Raw genomic sequence first — 19,118 nt, 5'->3', positions numbered from 1 at the left:
ATATATACATTATTACTTTTATTAGATTCAAAAAAATGCGTAAACATATGAAGTCACAAATGCCATTTTTATAGTTTACAGTATGTGGTTCATTTTACAGCTCCCTTGCCTTGACTGCAATCATTATGAATATAGCTGAGTTCTGTTGTTTTCAGGTTTTGACACCTTAACATCAGCTTTTGTGTGGTGCATTCTTTGTGATATATTATCCAAACATGCAATTCAAAATGTTGCTCACAGTTTCAATATTTCTGTAAGAAATCACAAGCAGTTACTATTCCTCACAGGTATGTGGATGACCTTTTCAAGTATTTTTAAAGAATTTGCATACCTGATTATATGCAGTGTCCATTCATAGCAAATTTTAGCCCAAACTGCATGATTTTGTTTGCTTTAGTAAGTAATAGGAAATGCATTCATCCCTTTTACAGTACAAGTATAGACACTACTGTCAATAGCTATTTCATTTTCATTTCAAAAGCTACCTCCATCTTTGTCAACATGTATAAAGTGAATCATGAGTAATGTGACCGAGCATAGGCTCTGCACATGGGGGTGCACGTGTGTTTGTGTGATTGTGTAAATGTGGGAGTGATTGATTGATTGTTTAGTTGTTTGGTTGTGTAAGTGGGTTATTATGGTACACTTAACTCACACACTCAAAAATAGTCTGCCAAATGTTTTGCATTATGCTTTAATAGGTCATTTAAGAAAACAAGTGAGGAAAATAAAGAAATTATGAATTTATTTATGAAATATAGGTCACAATATTACTGCCTATTACTGCATAGTAAGTACCTTTCATTTTGGCGGTGAACATCGGATGTAGTAGCCACTAGAGGCCGCTAGAGGACGCTAGACAGTGCGAAACAAACTTCAAATAATAGTACAGTAACAGTTAGTTTAATGTGACAGTTTGTTTTATTGGTTAGGTTTAGAAGTATGGGTTAGGTTTAAGGGTTAAGTTTAGGAATTAGGTGTAAGTCGCATATATGACATGGCGTGGACTGAAGTTATGGAGGATAATTTGTGCAAAAATTAAATAAATAACAAAATAAATAAATAAAAATCGAAATACATTACATTTATTTATTTCGTTATTTCATTTTGGCACGATCTTTTCACTCTAGTAATTCTCATTGAGCGTCAATCATATTGGAAGGGCGGGACACTGTCGCTGGTGAATTTGATTATCTACGAACTGGTCTGTTGGTTAGAGTCAGCATAGAATCGAGAACTGTCGGCTGAGAAACCATTCAAATTAACATCCTCAAATCCACTAATTTTAAATAAAATAAATAATAATAAAAAAAAACAGTTAAAAGGACTGTAAACTGCATAATGAAGCAATGGACTTCCTGGACCGGGAACCAAGTTTGTACAGTCCCGCCCCTGTTTCTAGCAATACCGTTTCCTACTTAGTAAGCAGACATGGACATTTAAATATCCCCTCCCCTAAATGACTATGAATTGAGTAATCTGCATTGGTATGGACGATTTATTTCCTAAATCAGAACTGCATAGCAATGCATTTCCTGAAAAGTGGATCATGGATCGCTATTGCTGTGGTACCTGTTTGACAATGTGGGCAATAATCCTTACACTATCAACAGTGCATGTGACCGAGATGGCTTGTGGGTGACATCAGACCAGGAAGAGTTTGACACAACAGGCAAGTACTACGGGTGAAGCGCTGGTGCGCACGTTTAATAATAAATAAAAAGACATCACAGACCAGGAAATACAGGCATACACAAGAACTTCGGGGTGAGTCACCAATGCCCTCTTATTTTATTAAATCAAATAAACTTTAAATAATAATAAACAAAAGGGCTCAATGGACAAACACAGTTTAAACAAACCACACACAAAACAAGTATCGTGCTGGTCTTAACCCAGCACGCGTAGCAATTGTTTTTAAAGCCTTTATTTCCTTTGCTCTCTCTCTCTCGTTCTCCATTCAACCCTCTCTCCTTCTGAGTTGCTGATGTGCTCTTTAAATATATATTCCAAATTGGTAATCACTTAATTAATTTGGAGATGGACACATTATGCACACGTTTAGCTGGATGGGGAATTATAAATAAACACAAAACATTACATTCAAATCACAGTAATACAACTAAATACAGGTGCAGGCATACCCCGTCGCACTACAGTAGACATTATTCAAATCACAGAGGGCCCTGCACAGCATTTCCACAAGATGATATCCTCTAGTGTTGTTAGAACATGGAGGATTACACAAAATGTTTGGGTCATCCTGTAATCCAAATATGACATTCTTATATGGGTCAGAGTTGCTTCTTCTTTCATAACCATTTTGACTAATCAAAAACATCTGAAGCCAGAGAGGTTTCTAAACGAGCAAGGACAGTTAAATAAGGATCTGAATGAGAAAGTCTTTGGTATGGGAATGAGGAGTTGCATTGGGGATCGAACAGCTCAAAATGAAATATTTTTTTCTTTCTAACAATACTTGAGCAGCTGAATCTTGAGAAAAGTCCAGAGGATAAATTAGATCTTAATTCAATCTATGGACTCGTTACGAAGGCTGTCCTGTATTGCCTTAAAGCGGTAAAGCTTAAACAAGTGCATTTAAATTAACTTTATTTTGTATTGAAATAAAAAAAAAAATGAGATTTTGCAAAAACTGTTAAAAAAGTGTTAATTTAACTGCAAGATTATTAGTCACATTGTTCATTTGTTTATTATTCATCATTAAATCAGATCTTGAGTTTTTTTTATGTAATTTTAAAGTAATAAAAAAGCTGCTTACTTATAGTTAGACACACTCTATTGTGCCACTATTAGTGGATCTTTCCAATCATTCACCCAGGGTCAGGTGATTACCATTCAGCTGTATTAGTAACTGAAAACCAGCATAATTACTCCTTAACCTTTACAAGCAGTTGGAGACTAGGAAAAATAGAATCAATCACATTGATGAATACATTACTATTTTATTTATTTTGTGTTTGAAGAATAAATGAAAACCTTCACTACAGGATTTACTCTATTCTGTTTGCTGTTCTGTCTGGGATGGGTTTGTGCTGCTAGTTATCTGGAGTATTGTCGCTGAAGCACATCACTCAAATCTCGTCTTCAACTGGCTGCCCTGACTTTAACTTCAATATAATCTGTAACAGAAACAAAGCAATTTTTGGTAGGATTAAATGTTCTGTAGTTCCAGTGCTCCATAGTCAATTACAAAGGGTCATTAGTTACTGAACTCCGCATATGCTATAACAATAATGTAAAAAAAAAAAAAATGTTAATGACTATTTAATAAAATGTTCTGTCTTGCCTTTAACAGTCTTCCCTCTCCTGCTAACTTACACATACTTTTGTCAATGTACTCTACTAAACTGTACAAAGATTCCTTTTACCTTTTCAATGTCTTTGACAAGAAGTCACTCCTAATGTGTGAGGTCTCAGCATTAATATATGGCAGTCAAAAAAATTGGGCATATTATATTAAATTGATATAACAGTACCTCTTTAAGACGAGTTATCTCCTTACATTCAGAGTTTTTCTGAGCATTATTGGTTATTGCTTTAACACGTGTGGCATAGCTGAAAAACAGAAATACATATTTTCATATACAACACTACAGATTTAGAGAGTACTGTTTTGAAGCTAGTTTCGAGAGAAACAATATAAATATTGATAAAAAAAACAACTCGGCTGCAGTAGGGGCAGTTAATTTAGTGTTCTGAGTAATTTCATTCCATTTTTTGATATCTGCACTTTTCAAAATCAAAAAATCAAAACATAAACAAAACAAAACAAAAAAAAAAACAAGAAAAATGATATTTTCTTGAGTATAAACAGATGCCATTTTTCAAAACACTTCCGGCACTTGAACTTTTTCAATAGAATATGTGCATGGTACACTTTAAAGCTACCTACTATGTCCTTCAGTTCTACATAACCAACAATTTAATTCAAAATCCATTTTGCAAAAATACCTACATCAATGAAATGACTGTTTCTTCAGCATTGTAATCAGCAGGAGATATGTTAACAAACATAAGTGTTTTTGCATTGCCTCCCAGTGAATCTTGCATGAGCTGAGTCAGCTTATTATTGCGGTATGGTATAAAGGACTGTTCAGTTGAAAGGGCAAAGATGACATCACTCAAAGCACTCAGAGATTTATTGATTGAGTTCGCCTCCTGTAATGACAGAAAAAACAAAAATAACTCTTCCTGTCAAGCTAATGTTACTAAGTGAATGAAAAGAACATTGCATTTATATTGCTTGTATAATCCACATTATTAAATTACTCATTATATCCCCCCCATATATCTTCAAGCTTTTTACATCAAATGTCCATATATCAGCAAGGTTCAGAAGCATATCCATTCACAGAACTCAAGATATTATGAGGCTATGTGGTCCAGTGGTTAAAGAAAAGGGCTTGTAACCAGGAGGTCCGGTCCGGTTCAAATCCCACCTCAGCCACTGACTCATTGTGTGACCCTGAGCAAGTCACTTAACCTCCTTGTGCTCTGTCTTTCGGGTGAGACATAATTGTAAGTGACTCTGCAGCTGATGCATAGTTCACACACCCTGGTCTCTGTAAGTCGCCTTGGATAAAGGTGTCTGCCAAATAAACAAATAATAATAATAATATGATGCAATATGGTGTTTCAATTCTGAACTGAACCTTTCAGAAACATCAAAGTTTAGCTTTATCATTTGGATTTTTTCACATGCAAAGTAGAGGGGTTCAATCTCAGGATTTTTTTAGACAAATCTGTTTAGTCCTAAATTGGAAAGCCTTGTATGAACTACCTTTTAGTGACATCATTCTTTTAGAACGTAGTATGTGCTCTGTTAACAAAAGTACATTTGAAAACTAGAATTTGGAACAATTTCAGTAATTTATTTTCATATTTATTTCTTCAATATATATATATATATATTTTTTATTATTATTGAGGGTTTATGGTTTAATACAGTCTCAATTTTTTTATGACTGGTGCTCCCAACCAGAGTGAGCCAAGGGAAGTACTTTTGGCCCTTTGTGTGCAACAGGGTGAAAATACTAACAATAAATATAAACAATTTTATTAAAAAAATACTAAATAATTTCAGAATAGATGCAGTAGTCAAAATCATTCCTTAGTTTGTACAGTATTCCTAAAATTAAGTTATTATTGTGATATGATGTCATGTTCTGTGACACATAAAAAAGAAATAGGGCAGGTGATCTCACCAAACAGTGAGTAACAGTAGATGACCTAAAGCCAGCTGACTTGTGCAGACATCCTAGGATAGTGATTTAGACAAGGTTATTAAAGATTATGTCCAATCAAGACAACAGATGTCGCCATTGGACGCTGATTATGCACAAACAAGGTTGAGTAGGTAAAACCAAAGAACTGGTACAGTATGTTCTTATATTTGTTGGGTTAAGAACACAGATACATCTACCATCACAGAACAAATGTGGTATTTCTTACATTCACTAGAGGCCAGGCTGTTACAGAGGGTCAGGTTAATGATTACACACTGGTGTACCAAATGTTCTTATAGATCAGACATGTTTCTGATAAATCTATTGAGGGGTATACTTCTTAGTATAAAGTAATGAATAGCTAAGATAACTCTGATATTTCAAACCCATACCAAGTTGCCCATTGAGTGCAAATATTTTAAATTATCCTAATACTTACATTTTATTAAGAGTTTTAATGGCTGGGTACTATTGTATAAGCTGCTAATTTAGCCAAAACATTTGTTATGAATTAATGAACGTAACAATACATTAAAGCTCCAAAAGAAACTAATTATACCATTTACCTTCAGCTGCTCATCCTTTGCTCCAGTCTTTGCTGCCCTTTCACTTCCTGCTAAATCAACCAGGCTGAGTTTCCCATATGTAACACTCCCGTTCGTGAGGTTTGTACTTTCAATTGTCACTCCAATGATCAGGTGCGATCGGGAGCTTTCAACATTCATTTCTATGAAATAAAGCAGTTGTTGTATTGATCTGAATACATATAGTACAGCTTGATTACAAAGTTTCGTGGCTACTTCATGCTACAGCATATTATATACACAGTACTGCAGAGCAACAAATGTCACCAAACATTGAGCTACAAAGTTAAGAACAAAAAATAAAAATAAAACAAACAAGGAAAAAATGTGATTTAAAGATGTAAACATAATTTAGATAGAGAGTGGCAGAGTGATATAATCTTTTTACCTAATTTAATTACATGGTAACACTGTGACACAGGTCATTTCCATGTTCAACTTCAATGGTTTTTTACCCATAGTTCCTCTGAAGCCCAAGGTAATGTTGTCGCATGACATAAAAACACTACACTTTGGTTATGTTACCTCAGGTACAGGTATAGCGTGTCAGGTTTGTTCTGGGGTTTATTTAGTCCTTCCAGTACTTGATTACAGAGTGGTACCTTTCAAAACACTCCTCCAAACAGAGGCCTGGCTGAGAGGGACAACGTGGACAGTAGTACCATGTATCCCTCTGTATGTCCTCGCAGAAACATACACGGCACTTTTTTTTTGTGGCTTGGCTTTTCTCCCAGACTGTGGCAGCATTCGAATAAAATTACATTCACTAAGCCTTGCCACTGTTTCCAATCTTTCAGTCTCTGGTATTTCTTGTGTCTCAAACACAAGGCTGGAGATCACAGAGGTATGAAAGTCCAGAAATGTGAGCCGATTACTGGACCATGTACATGCCAAGGACGGTTTACTTGGCGCCATGACCAGGTGCTGCGATGTTTGGCCTTAGCATTGGAAGACAAGTGTAACATGACCAATAAGTTGCCACCTGTTCCATCAAAACATTACACACAAAAGACAACATTCCTCCGCCCAGGAGAGCAACCACCAAGAAAAGGTGTTAAAACCAATCCTCGCCCAGGACAACTGGAAGCTGCTAGAGACTGGAAAATGCTGGCAGATGTTGGTCAACGGCTTATTTTTCCACCTGAGATTGCCACCACTAACCTTCGACCAGGTATTGTCTTGTGGTCTGGATCAGCATGCCTTGTTCACCTGGTAGAGTTAACAGTACCATGGGAGGATGCTGTAAATGAGGCATATGAGAGGAAGAAACTGCGGTATGCTCAACTAGCCACTGAAGCGAAACAGCGAGGATGGAGAGTCCGGGTTTACCCAGTGGAAGTGGGTTGTCGAGGATTTGTGACACACTCGGTTTCTCAGAGACGTCGGATTCAGTGGCCAAGAGTTGCGTCGCACAGTGAAGAACTTATCTGAAGCAGCAGAGAGGAGCAGCAACTGGCTGTGGTTGAGACGGAAAGATTCTGGCTGGGGATCTCAAGCACAATAGAAAGAAAGAAACGCTGATGTACAGGTAAGTAAGCTGGGCTGAGTTGAGTGGGGGACGGAGGGGGGTGATGCTGGGATGCCAGCATCACCGTCGAGCCCTCTTGAGGTGTCGTGGGCTAGTCGACGAAACACTGAGGATGGAAGGTGCCCACTTGAAGACCCCAGAGATGTACCCTATTTAGCTCAATCCAAACGGTTGTCATGCTGATGCGCTGGGGAGGCCGCACTGTGGTTGATCCCCGGAGCCAGCATCGCAGCCGTTGTGTGTGCTGATGCGCTAGGGAGGCAATAAGCTAATCCCTGGAGCCAGCATTACACTTCAGCCATCACCACCAGACAGAAGGATATCTACATCATCATATGGAAGGAAGCGCAAATGGATGGAGACACATATGGGTCATATTAGTTTACTGTGAAGCTATGTCTTAGTTGGTGCTTATCTTGGCGAGAGCCAAGTTCAAATCAACATGAAGTTTTAACATCTACTCTCATGTAATGGAAATCATACCATGCCATGGTCATCCTTTCAGCATTATATAGCTCCAACATCTGGTCTGACCTATCCACGCCTCCCATGTATTTATTGTACTCCAGGATACACTTGGGCTTGTTTGTGTGTGTGTCCTGACCTCGCACAGGGACTGCTTCATTTGCCTCATCGTTGATGGTGATGAGGAGGTACACATCTTTTTAGTCAGTGTATTTAACTGCCAGCAGTCCCTCACAGCACAGAGCACTAGTTTTACCACACCTCTGTTTGTTGGCTACCAATTGTCATAGAAATCCCTTCCTCATGACTCTTATTGTACCACAAGCCATTGTTTGTCATGTGTACAAGGCCCTAAACAGAGGGATCCCTGTGTAGAAGTTATCTACATACAAATGGTAGCCAAGATTTAGGAGGGAAAAAACCAAGATCCTACACAATTTTCTCAGTGGTCTGTAAGCATGGGGGCAGCCAGGCAGATGAATCAGTGTATATACAGGTATATCATGTACATACAAAACTGTATAACTGAAATAATGTAAATATGTATCAACAAATGTAAAATAAATGGGTTTATATTGCCTACATAACAAATCGCACATATGGAACCAAAGCTATGTGTTTATACACAGACATACTATAATCGAAATGACATGAATAAATAAACATTTGAACAGCATGGGCTTCATTTACAATCGTTTACAAAGTCTAATTGCTGGCACACATCACACAGATTCTTTGTGCATTTGGTACAGCTATCAACACTAACCCAGGCTTCCGGCACCAAATGCTCCACGGGCATATACTAGTGTAATGAAAGCTTCTAATTCCTCCAAGGTCATTGACCAGGGATCATCTTGTAGTTGTCGGTCGGCTTCTGCTTCAGTGCAGCGTTGTATGTGGTGAAGTGTTTGCATGTCTATCAAGAGGCGAAAAGCACCCAATGCGCTTTCATCAGTGTTGCGTTTTGTATATGCCGTGGGCCCTGGAACTTCTCTCAAAATATTATGTTCACCCCTTCTACCTGCAGCTTCAACACCAGGATTTATAGTGTTCCAAACAGTGCTAACATTATCAGCCTCTTGAGTGCCAGGTGGTGCTGGTGCTACCACTGGAGAAGCGGCTGCCTCAGGTGAAGAAATGGCTGGCATCCTTGCAGGGGCTGCCACAGGATTGCTTCTTCTCCCACAGGATCTTCTGTGCCCTCTTCGTGCACTTGGTCCTGGCACCGCTGGCATCCTCCTCACTGTCGCTGCTGCTAGAAGATTCATCTTTGCAAACCCAGTCTGCTTCAGTGCCAGATTCATCATTGTCCGTCTCTGCTGCATCAGAATCGTTGTTTGGTAAACTTTGCAGTAATTCCAAACACTGCTTTGCTGTCATGCTTCGTCCGCAATCCATTTTCAATGTGTATTGGGGTAATAATCAATTTCATAGAAAAACGAGTGACTTATATAGTAACCAGTGCAGTGCAGACGGGTGCCGTGAGCTGTCAAGGCTCAATGATGGGCTATTGAGAGGATCATTGAAACAATAGAAATGTCAGAAGATGACTCACTTGAGGAAAGCAGACTGATATAATCAAACTTCAACACATGGCGGCAAGTCCCGACTGATAAATGCAAATAATACCGCAACATTTCAGTGTTATAATGTGTTTAATATGCAGCGGTCAATTTTATCTCCCTAATTTTTGCAGATACGCAATCCTTTCTTTGTCAGGGTAATTAGTACATATATTTAGGAAAAGTCAGGAAAGCACAGCTCCGTATTTTAAACACATGCAGCGCAATTTAAATTTAAATTCCAAAAATGGTCAAAGTGACCGTCTTGGTCATTCTAGTGTTAATTCCATAACAGGCCCCCTGGGAATATACTGTTTAAAGCGAAGCTTCCCTTTGAACAGCAGGAGGGACTCATCCACAGATATATTTTGGCCAGGTATATATGTCTCTTCAAATTTATACTGCAGATGGTCTAGAAGTGGACGTAATTTGAAGAGCCTGTCAAATTGAGGATGGTCCCTTGGGAGACATTTAGAATTGTCATTATAATGTAGAAACTTTAAGATTAACTGTAATCTGTCCTGGCTCATTGTGGAGGGGAATATTGGGGCAGCATGGATTGGGTTAGTGGACCAAAATACATCCATTCCAGGTTTATCCCTTAGTCCCATTAGAAGCGATAAGCCCCAGAACTTTTTCATTTCGAAAACATTTGTGGCGACCCACTTGTGCACCCCAGAATGTGGTCCCAGGTTATTTCCATGCTGTGCCAGATATTGTGGGGCATACAAATTGGTTAGGGGTAACCAACTATTCCAAAATGTTTTCAGTGGTGAACAACTGAAAAAAGTTAATTGGGTTAAACCCAGTTGTGTTCACACTGGTACCGGGAGCATCAGAAAAAGGGGGTATTTGAGGCTGAATGATGTCAGGGGTTATCCAGTGGTAGAATGGTGAATCTACCACCCCTTGGTCCAGGCCCAGCTACTGTACTGGGAGAGACAGTGGCTTCTTGACCACTGTTGATCTCCTCACTGAAGGGAGTGCCACTTGGTTCACTTTCACTGCCAGAGTCATCAGGCACAAAATCACTCTGAGCCAGACTCCGTTAGGAGGTTAGCAACAACATCTGCACTGAACTGCCTTCTTGGCATTTTCTCCTCAAAATAACTTCCACTGCCCAGTACAAATAAAATTATAAATAAAAAAATGCTATAATAAAATTGTATCCTATACAATTACAATGTGGGTTGTGAGGGGACAGGAGATAATTCAATTACATTATTAAAACGCTTTTAAATGGACCAGGAGAAAATAAAATGTAAATCAATAATTACAATCAAATCATAGGGAGAAAAAATATATTCTGAAAAGTTTTCAGGTGGATAGGGAGAGGTGAAAAAAATCATAAATACTTTAAATGTTTTTAAAATGTAGAACAGGAAAAAAACTGATGAAATATATAATTATGAATATAAGCAAAATGAAACAAAAATTAGGGAGTGGGGACTCGCAAATTAAGAATCATATCTCTAATATTGCAGACCACCGTTGACCACCGTGACTACACTGGCCTGGTGCAATTTCGCAGTGGATCTTTTCATAAGTGTAATGTCTAGAAAAGTGAATGACCAAAAACGATTGAGTGATAATCCAGACTCCATCCAACCCCTTAAAATAGACTTCTTAGCTCCCATTAGCTCTGCTAGCAAAAGTCGTCTTGTGTGAAGCTTAAGGGCAATTTGGGAGTCATCGCTAAGAAGGAGCTACTCAGGAGTCCACACCAATTAATTTAGATAACACAGTAACTACATATACCAAAAAGCTCACAACGATAGGACAATCCAAAACCATGTGTAGGTAATTACTTACTGTCCCCTGAGTGCACCCATGACAGAGAGGGTCGGTAGTGGTTTTCATCTGGAACCGCTGGTATGGTGTTGCATAAAATTGTCTAGTGAATCATTTGGTGAGCTAGATTTTTATAGGATGTGAAAATATTATCCCACACCTTATTCCAGTCGAGGCTAACTCCCAGCTTGCCAAGTTCTCTGTCCCAGATAGTAGTCAGCGGGAGGGATTAGTATTATGAGATATGAAATGATTATATAGAGAGGACATGGTGGTGGCTGTTGAATTAAACAATTGAGCTACAGGATGAATGGGCAGTGTCGCATTCCATGGAACCCCATAGGCATGAAGGGCTGAGCGAAGTCTAAGATCCAAAAAAAAAACCCCAGGGAGTGAGTACGTTTCCTTAAGATCTTGGAACGTGCCCATGCTTTTATCATCCATAATATAATTTAAAATATGAATATTTGTCTGTGATGGATTAGGCTCGAATGGCCTGATACCCCCTCAGCAGCTCAGCTGGGGGTTTGACACAGTCCTTCTCCCCGCCTGAGAGTTCATCTCCCGGCAGTGGAGGCACCATGGGTTGCAGAGCAAGGGAGTCCAAGGCCCTCGTCTGCTCTACTGATGATCGTCACAAATCTTGCACTGTCATCTGGTTCTAGGAGGGGCCGCATGGAGCCAGTATCCACCAAGGCTTTGCACCGGACCACATTGAGAAAGAAGGGTGCGTTGAGGCTGCTGGACTGGCCGATACAGCCCATTGTCTCATAGGGGAAAAGGAGAGTGCCGTCCAGTGCCGTCATTCGTGCCTTCAACTCTCTTTAATATTTTGTAATGGCTATTAGCCTCATCTCCCATGATTTACCAAGACCACCTTAAACAATATTGTTGACAAAAATGGGGTACAATGTTCAGTCAATTTATATATATTGTCAGAGCTTGGACATTCTGGCCTGTGATTGGTTAAAACCTCATCATAGGAGCAAAAATGGATTGAACTATTGCCCTGATCCTTACACCCTTACACCACCAGGTTATAGTCTCCCTCTGACTTGTGATTGGTTCAAATCACTGTCAGTACTACCCCTTTTCAAAGGAAGGCCCGCCACCTCCACTCCTAACAACAGAAAATAGCTGAATGAAAAAAACAGCAATTCTGTGACTTAATGAATTGCAAAACATACTACAAAAGAAAGAAAAAAACTTTGATAACTATGCTGTATGTACTTCAAAAGCATTTTCTGTTATTAATGTAGGTTATTTAGTCATTTACTTATGCTGTATCAGCTATATTTAAACAAAATACTGTAAAGCCATAAATATTTGGTGAATGACACCCATAAAACCTATTTTGCTCCAGAAATGTTGCCGACCTTTTTTTCATACGCGAAAAACACATAATAAAAGGCTCGCAAATATGTATGGCTTTACAGTACCGTATATAAAGTCATATTTACTATCCAACCTTGCCTCTCTTATTATTTTGACTTACTCATATATTAAATATGTACTCAGCTCATAGTGGAAAATTAAATGCCCCCTGCGGCTTCGGGCATTATATCCCTCTGTCGGTAACAATAGTCTTCCCTCGGGTCAATAATTTTCCACTATAGCCCTCCATATATATATATACTCTAACAGGCAATAATTGTTAATCAGTGGTCACTGTAAATAACCTATTTAATGGAGTTATATGCTATATTAGGCACATACTTGTGGATGCAATATGCCGGTTCATACAGCCTTGTTTAAACAGTGCAAAGAGCGCTTCAGCACTGGCTGCCTCTTTTGTCTCTGCACCCTGAACAAACACAAGACCCTTTTTGTCCTTCTTAATTTCAATCTTTTTGTTAAAGGCCTCATTTGGGTTTACAAAAAGATCCAGCAAGCGTTCATTATACAGCTCCAGCATGTAGACAGAGACCTGTGGAACAAAACACAGTGTAAGGGTAGGAGTCAATTGCAGAAGCTTTAGCATTTCAATGTTCTTTTTGATATGGTACAGCGTAGTGTTTTGATTAGTTATGCAGTATTTGATAAAGACAGATAAAGAAACAAAAGTAAAAAGGGTAAGCAGCACAAATGTGTTTTTTTTTTTTTTTTTTTTTTCTGAGCCCACTTGATCCAATATTGAATTTTATTTTCTAAATCAAAAACCTTCTTGCATTACGAGTGCCTGCAGTATCCTAGTTCTCAGCTCTTTCTTCACACGATTACTGCAGTGTTAAATTAAGTAACATTTGAAGCTACTTAACCTTTAATTATGATCCTTCTACATGTTATGCATTTCATCAAAATTATAACATAATTACTATTGTATTGTTTTTAGATTACAGTTCCTTACCTTAAAATCAAATTTAGTTTTATTTTCTTCTACAATATGGAAAATTCTGTTGAAAGCTCTTGGCATCACACCAGGACTTTTTAGTTCTTTGTCACCTATCATAGTAAATGTCTTCCCTGAGCCAGTCTGCCCATAAGCAAAAATGCACACATTGTAGCCATCTACAGCTGACTGTATTAGCCTGCAAATAATAAAAAAACAATGACATTTAAAAAATAGCGTAATTCAACAAATACTTTAAATCTTGTAAGAAGTAATTTATTCCATGTTCAAGTTCAAAAGGCAGGAGTTAGGGCTCCCGAATGGCGCATCCAGTAAAGGCACTCGGCCTAGAGTGCAGGATGCACCCTATAGCCTGGAGATCACCAGTTCAAATCCAGCCTATGCCACTGCCGACCGTGGCCGGAGGTTCCCAGGGGGCAGTGCACAAGGCCAAGTGCTGCCCGGGTGGGGAGGGTTTAGGCCGGCTGGGGAATCCTTGGCTCACTGCTCACCAGCGACCTCTGTGGCTAGCCAGGCGCCTGCAGGCCTGCCTGTGTGCAATTCAGAACTGCGTGGTCCTCCAACGCTGTAGTTCTATAATGGCTTCACGGCGGGCTTACAGTGTGAAAAAAAGTTGATGGACTCTAGTGCTCATTTTCGTCTCTCCTGAGCTAGTGTGGGGGTTGCAGCGGTGAGCCGGGTTGAATAATTGGACATTCCAAATTGGGAGAAAATCGGGGGCAAAATAATTGGCGACTCCAAATTTAAAAAAAGGCAGGAGTTATTTTGTTTTCCCGTTATTAATTGATATTACAGAGTGTAACGGGGAGATCTGTGCTAACTCTTCTGGTGAGTTCATAGTACTGCAGGAAGAGGGCAGCAACAATATCCGCCGGTCAGTCATGGCAGAGGTGGGAGAGAGGGTGGGCGGGCTTTCCCTCTCTCTGAGTGGCTGAGAGGTGTGCCTTGGGGGGATTGCTGGCCCTATAAAATAACGTTCTGCCCGTGTATGACGAAACAACGAGCTAGCGGAAGCTCTGCTCCAGGACCGAGAACGGCCGGGGAAAAAAAAAAAAAAAGAAACCCAAAGAGAAGAAAATAAAGATATTGGTAGCGGGGAAACCTTGGGCAGACCCCATAAGTGCATAGAAAGCAGGTTGAGGGAGCGGTGAAGTGTAGGACGGGGACCGGGGCCGTGCGGCCAACGACGGTCAGGGTAACGCTGCACCTTTTCTTTTCTTCAGATTACTGTGTTTTACTTTCTCTTTTTGATTTCACCGTGTGTTATTATTATTTCAGAGCACTTGTGAATGCCCCAGGGTGTCTGTTTACCTATGGGTATTTCTGTGGACCTGGTTACCATCACTGGTGTTCAGGCCACAGGCAACAGCACCATCTGCTGGCTAAAACAAATCACTACCAGCACAAAAAATAAATAAATCAATAAAACTGGGCACCTGTGCGGTGTTTCAAATACACCCTTCTGTCTCCCGTGTCAGTGAATATCCACACAGTAATATAAAAAGTACAATTTATATTTGCTTAAATGAGAATATACCATTGACTGTATTTCTAAAAGAGATTTGGACAATCTCATCTAAGACAGGAATGCCATTTGTAAGCTAAACCCCCTGCTGTGTTGGTCAGCCAGATTGAAGTGGATTATAAATAGAAAGAACTCGTTTTGGACCGTTTTCCTGCTGTAAAGAGCAATCAGCTGTAAATTTGTTAAACAAATTCAAATCTTTATCAGATTAAGTATCAAGCTTCAAACAAAGCGTTTCACACTAAAATTTCACAATAAATTCCTAATTACAAGAAATTGTGTGTCCAAAAGGATATTCAATATGAAATCTGGTCAAAATGGTGTCATACTGCCATCTGGTGGACAATGGAGATGGTTCAGTTTGTAATTAAAATACAGTAGTCCCAACAGTATTCTTGACACTAAAAATTAATGTAGTAATGTAATGAAGGATATTGTGGTAACAACATAGAATATTTTATAGTAAAATATTGTTTACACATAGCTAAAGGCGGGTCTTGAGAAGGTATCCAAATACATGTCTACTTGTATCGAGATAGCTTAAGGATTTATGTTACAGTTACTTTATCATAACTTTTATCACCACATTACCTGCTTGTGTCCTCAAAAACTTCCTCCTGGGAGCTTGTGCTATTGAAAATCTTGTCAAATTGGAACTCTTTCAGTCCACGGGCACTGTCCACAGTCACAGAATATTCATCTGGGCAGCCAACAACAAACCGACTTCCACGGGCTTCTTCAGATTTATTTAAAGGTCTTATGCGGCAGAAGACTCTGATTTTACCTAGACACACACAATATATAAAGAAAAATGTAGGTACACAAAAATGTGAATAATTGATAACAAAAATCTATTACGTCAGGATGTTTCGGCTGGGTGGAAAAAGCGGTGTTGTAATCCATTTTTCTTTTTGATTTTGCATCTCTTGGTATACAGCAGTTTTCTGTTTTGTAATAATAATAATAATACAAAATAAATAAAAAAGAATAATATATACAAAATAATATATATATATATATATATATATATATATATATATATATATATATATATATATATATATATATAGTAACACAGGTTAATATCCTCCCTCCCAAAAATGTGTATTTTCTTTAATTGTTTAAGTATTACTGTATTAGTTAATTATCACCTGTACCTGGCTACCATTGTAACTTAGAGCCAGGTGTAGGGTATTTAAAGAAAGCAGCCAGTCCCTTCAGGGCTGCTGCTGTGTGAAGGACCCTGATTGAAGGTGTGCTCAATCATAATGAAAAAGGTACTGTGTGAAAGCCTTTCTGTTGTGTTGTTAAACTGTGTGTTTATATTTTAAGGTAAACAGCTTAGCTGTCATGTTTATTAGTTAGGTTCCTGACAAGTGTGTATTCAGTGCTCCAAAATGGAGTTAGGTTTTGTTTTGATTTATTTTGTTTATTAAAAATAGCATGTCAGCGCGTTTAAAACTCCATTTCCGTGTGTGCTGGTTAATTTTTAAAGGGGCAACGAACGACCGTGGGTGGCGGCCGTGTCACAATATATGCACACACACACACACATATATATTATATATATATAGTGACAATTCTGGAAATGTTTGTTATGTTTGTCACTTCCTCCTGACCTTTTACTCCGGCAGGACTACATTTCCTTAAAACGGGTACAAACTGCGCATAATCCGTGGCCCAAAATACCGGCCCTCGACCACACTTCATCACAATATATATATATATATATATATATATACAAGAGTCATTTGTGCACTACAATGCTTAATATTGAAGAGGTGCTGACCAGTATAAGGTAATTGTATATAGTGAAGGTAGAGTCTCTATGGCAATACAAAAGTACAAAAATCTTTGAGCCAAACATTCAGTTTTAATGGCTTACCAAAAATGTTTCCGGAGGGACATTCATAGTCGCACTCTCAACATTTTTCTTCTTTAAAATGATTCAATGCATGACTCCTGCTGATTTATATTCATCAAAAATGTTTTTTATTTGTTAAACATGGTGATAAAACAAACAAACAAACATTGCGTTTCGACACCCAACGTGTCTTCATCAGGTTCACATTAACTGAGTGCCTAATTGTCCTAATACTTTCTTAACTAATTTAAGATCTTGTTTTGGATTCACCCCAAAACAAGACTTATACCCAATATATGTATTAAACACCTTTTCCTTCTTTGTCTAGGTCTGCACACAGAGGCATGCAGACTACATGACAAACATTTCAGACCTGCTTATATATCTGCCTGCTTCACCACATTAGCTTATTGCCAGGTGTAAAGCATTCTGGCTCTAATTCCTAGGACCCCCAGTGCATGGGGAATGTAGTCTATCCTACTTTACACAAGGACAACATTTTCCTTTTTCCTCCCCCTACTCTGTCACATATATATACTGTGTGTATATATTATATATATATATATATATATATATATATATATATATATATATATATATATATATATATACACACACAACCATTTAGGAAGGTTACCATTTCAACGTTTTTAGTTTACCTTTCATGACTTCTACCATGTTATAGTACTTTTTCCTCAGGACCCTTTCAGAGTTGTAATTTTCCACAATTTTTTTTTTTTCTTCGGTGGCCTGTTTAAACTGCACAAAGTGAGAAATACAGCACCTCCATATTAATATTGAAGCAATGCAACACAAATACAAGCTTTTCTTTCAAAACTAGACATTTCAGACCTGTTTATGCATCATTTTGTTTGCTAGTCACTTTAATGCATTATTTATATGACCTGTGCACACATGTGAGCTATTAGTATAGAATATATATATATATATATATATATATATATATATATATATATATATATATATATATATATATATATATATATATAGTACAGTGCAAAAGTTTTAGGCAGGTGTGAAAAAATGCTGTAAAGTAAGAATGCTTTCAAAAATAGACATGTTAATAGATTATATTTATCAATTAACTAAATGCAAAGTGAGTGAACAGAAGAAAAATCTAAATCAAATCCATATTTGGTGTGACCACCCTTTGCCTTCAAAACAGCATCAATTCTTCTAGGTACACTTGCACAAAGTCAGGGATTTTGTAGGCATATAGTCAGGTGTATGATTAAACAATTATACCAAACAGGTGCTAATGATCATCAATTCAATATGTAGGTTGAAACACAATCATTAACTGAAACAGAAACAGCTGTATAGGAGGAATAAAACTGGGTGAGGAACAGCCAAACTCAGCTAACAAGGTGAGGTTGCTGAAGACAGTTTACTGTCAAAAGTCATACACCATGGCAAGACTGAGCACAGCAACAAGACACAAGGTAGTTATACTGCATCAGCAAGGTCTCTCCCAGGCAGAAATTTCAAGGCAGACAGGGGTTTCCAGATGTGCTGTCCAAGCTCTTTTGAAGAAGCACAAAGAAACGGGCAACGTTGAGGACCGTAGACGCAGTGGTCGGCCAAGGAAAATTACTGCAGCAGATGAAAGACACATCATGCTTACTTCCCTTCGCAATCGGAAGATGTCCAGCAGTGCCATCAGCTCAGAATTGGCAGAAAACAGTGGGACCCTGGTAAACCCATCTACTGTCCGGAGAAGTCTGGTCAGAAGTGGCCTTCATGGAAGACTTGCGGCCAAAAAGCCATACCTCCGACGTGGAAACAAGGCCAAGCGACTCAACTATGCACGAAAACACAGGTACTGGGGTGCAGAAAAATGTCAGCAGGTGCTCTGGACTGATGAGTCAAAATTTGAAATATTTGGCTGTAGCAGAAGGCAGTTTGTTCGCCGAAGGGCTGGAGAGCGGTACACGAATGAGTGTCTGCAGGCAACAGTGAAGCATGGTGGAGGTTCCTTGCAAGTTTGGGGCTGCATTTCTGCAAATGGAGATGGGGATTTGGTCAGAATTAATGGTCTCCTCAATGCTGAGAAGTACAGGCAGATACTTATCCATCATGCAATACCATCAGGGAGGCATCTGATTGGCCCCAAATTTATTCTGCAGCATGACTATCTTCAGCGTAAAGAAGAACAAGGAGTCCTGGAAGTGATGGTATGGCA

General features: G+C 38.7%; 1 protein-coding gene across 2 annotated transcripts; it reads right to left on the bottom strand.

Annotated features, from left to right (window-relative positions):
• Positions 1–1,688: 1,688 nt before the first annotated feature.
• si:dkey-96l17.6 (uncharacterized) lies at positions 1,689–17,709 on the bottom strand. Of its 2 annotated transcripts, XM_059025607.1 has the most exons (8): positions 17,575–17,708; positions 15,643–15,835; positions 13,524–13,704; positions 12,893–13,103; positions 5,813–5,973; positions 3,977–4,179; positions 3,498–3,576; positions 1,689–3,140 (listed from the first exon to the last, which is right to left on the bottom strand). In XM_059025607.1, exons 1-8 carry the CDS (start codon positions 17,591–17,593, stop codon positions 3,093–3,095), a joined length of 1,095 nt encoding a protein of 364 aa, XP_058881590.1. In that variant the 5' UTR covers positions 17,594–17,708; the 3' UTR covers positions 1,689–3,092. The 2 variants fall into 2 exon arrangements, with proteins under 2 accessions (XP_058881590.1, XP_058881588.1); XM_059025605.1 differs by lacking the exon at positions 1,689–3,140 and having other exon boundaries at positions 3,391–3,576; positions 17,575–17,709.
• Positions 17,710–19,118: the final 1,409 nt, after the last annotated feature.

This window comes from Acipenser ruthenus, chromosome 1, assembly GCF_902713425.1.
Source record: "Acipenser ruthenus chromosome 1, fAciRut3.2 maternal haplotype, whole genome shotgun sequence".
Taxonomy (NCBI): domain Eukaryota; kingdom Metazoa; phylum Chordata; class Actinopteri; order Acipenseriformes; family Acipenseridae; genus Acipenser; species Acipenser ruthenus.
The sequence above is the reverse complement of the archived record's forward strand: the minus strand, read 5'-3'. Positions and strand labels throughout refer to the sequence as shown.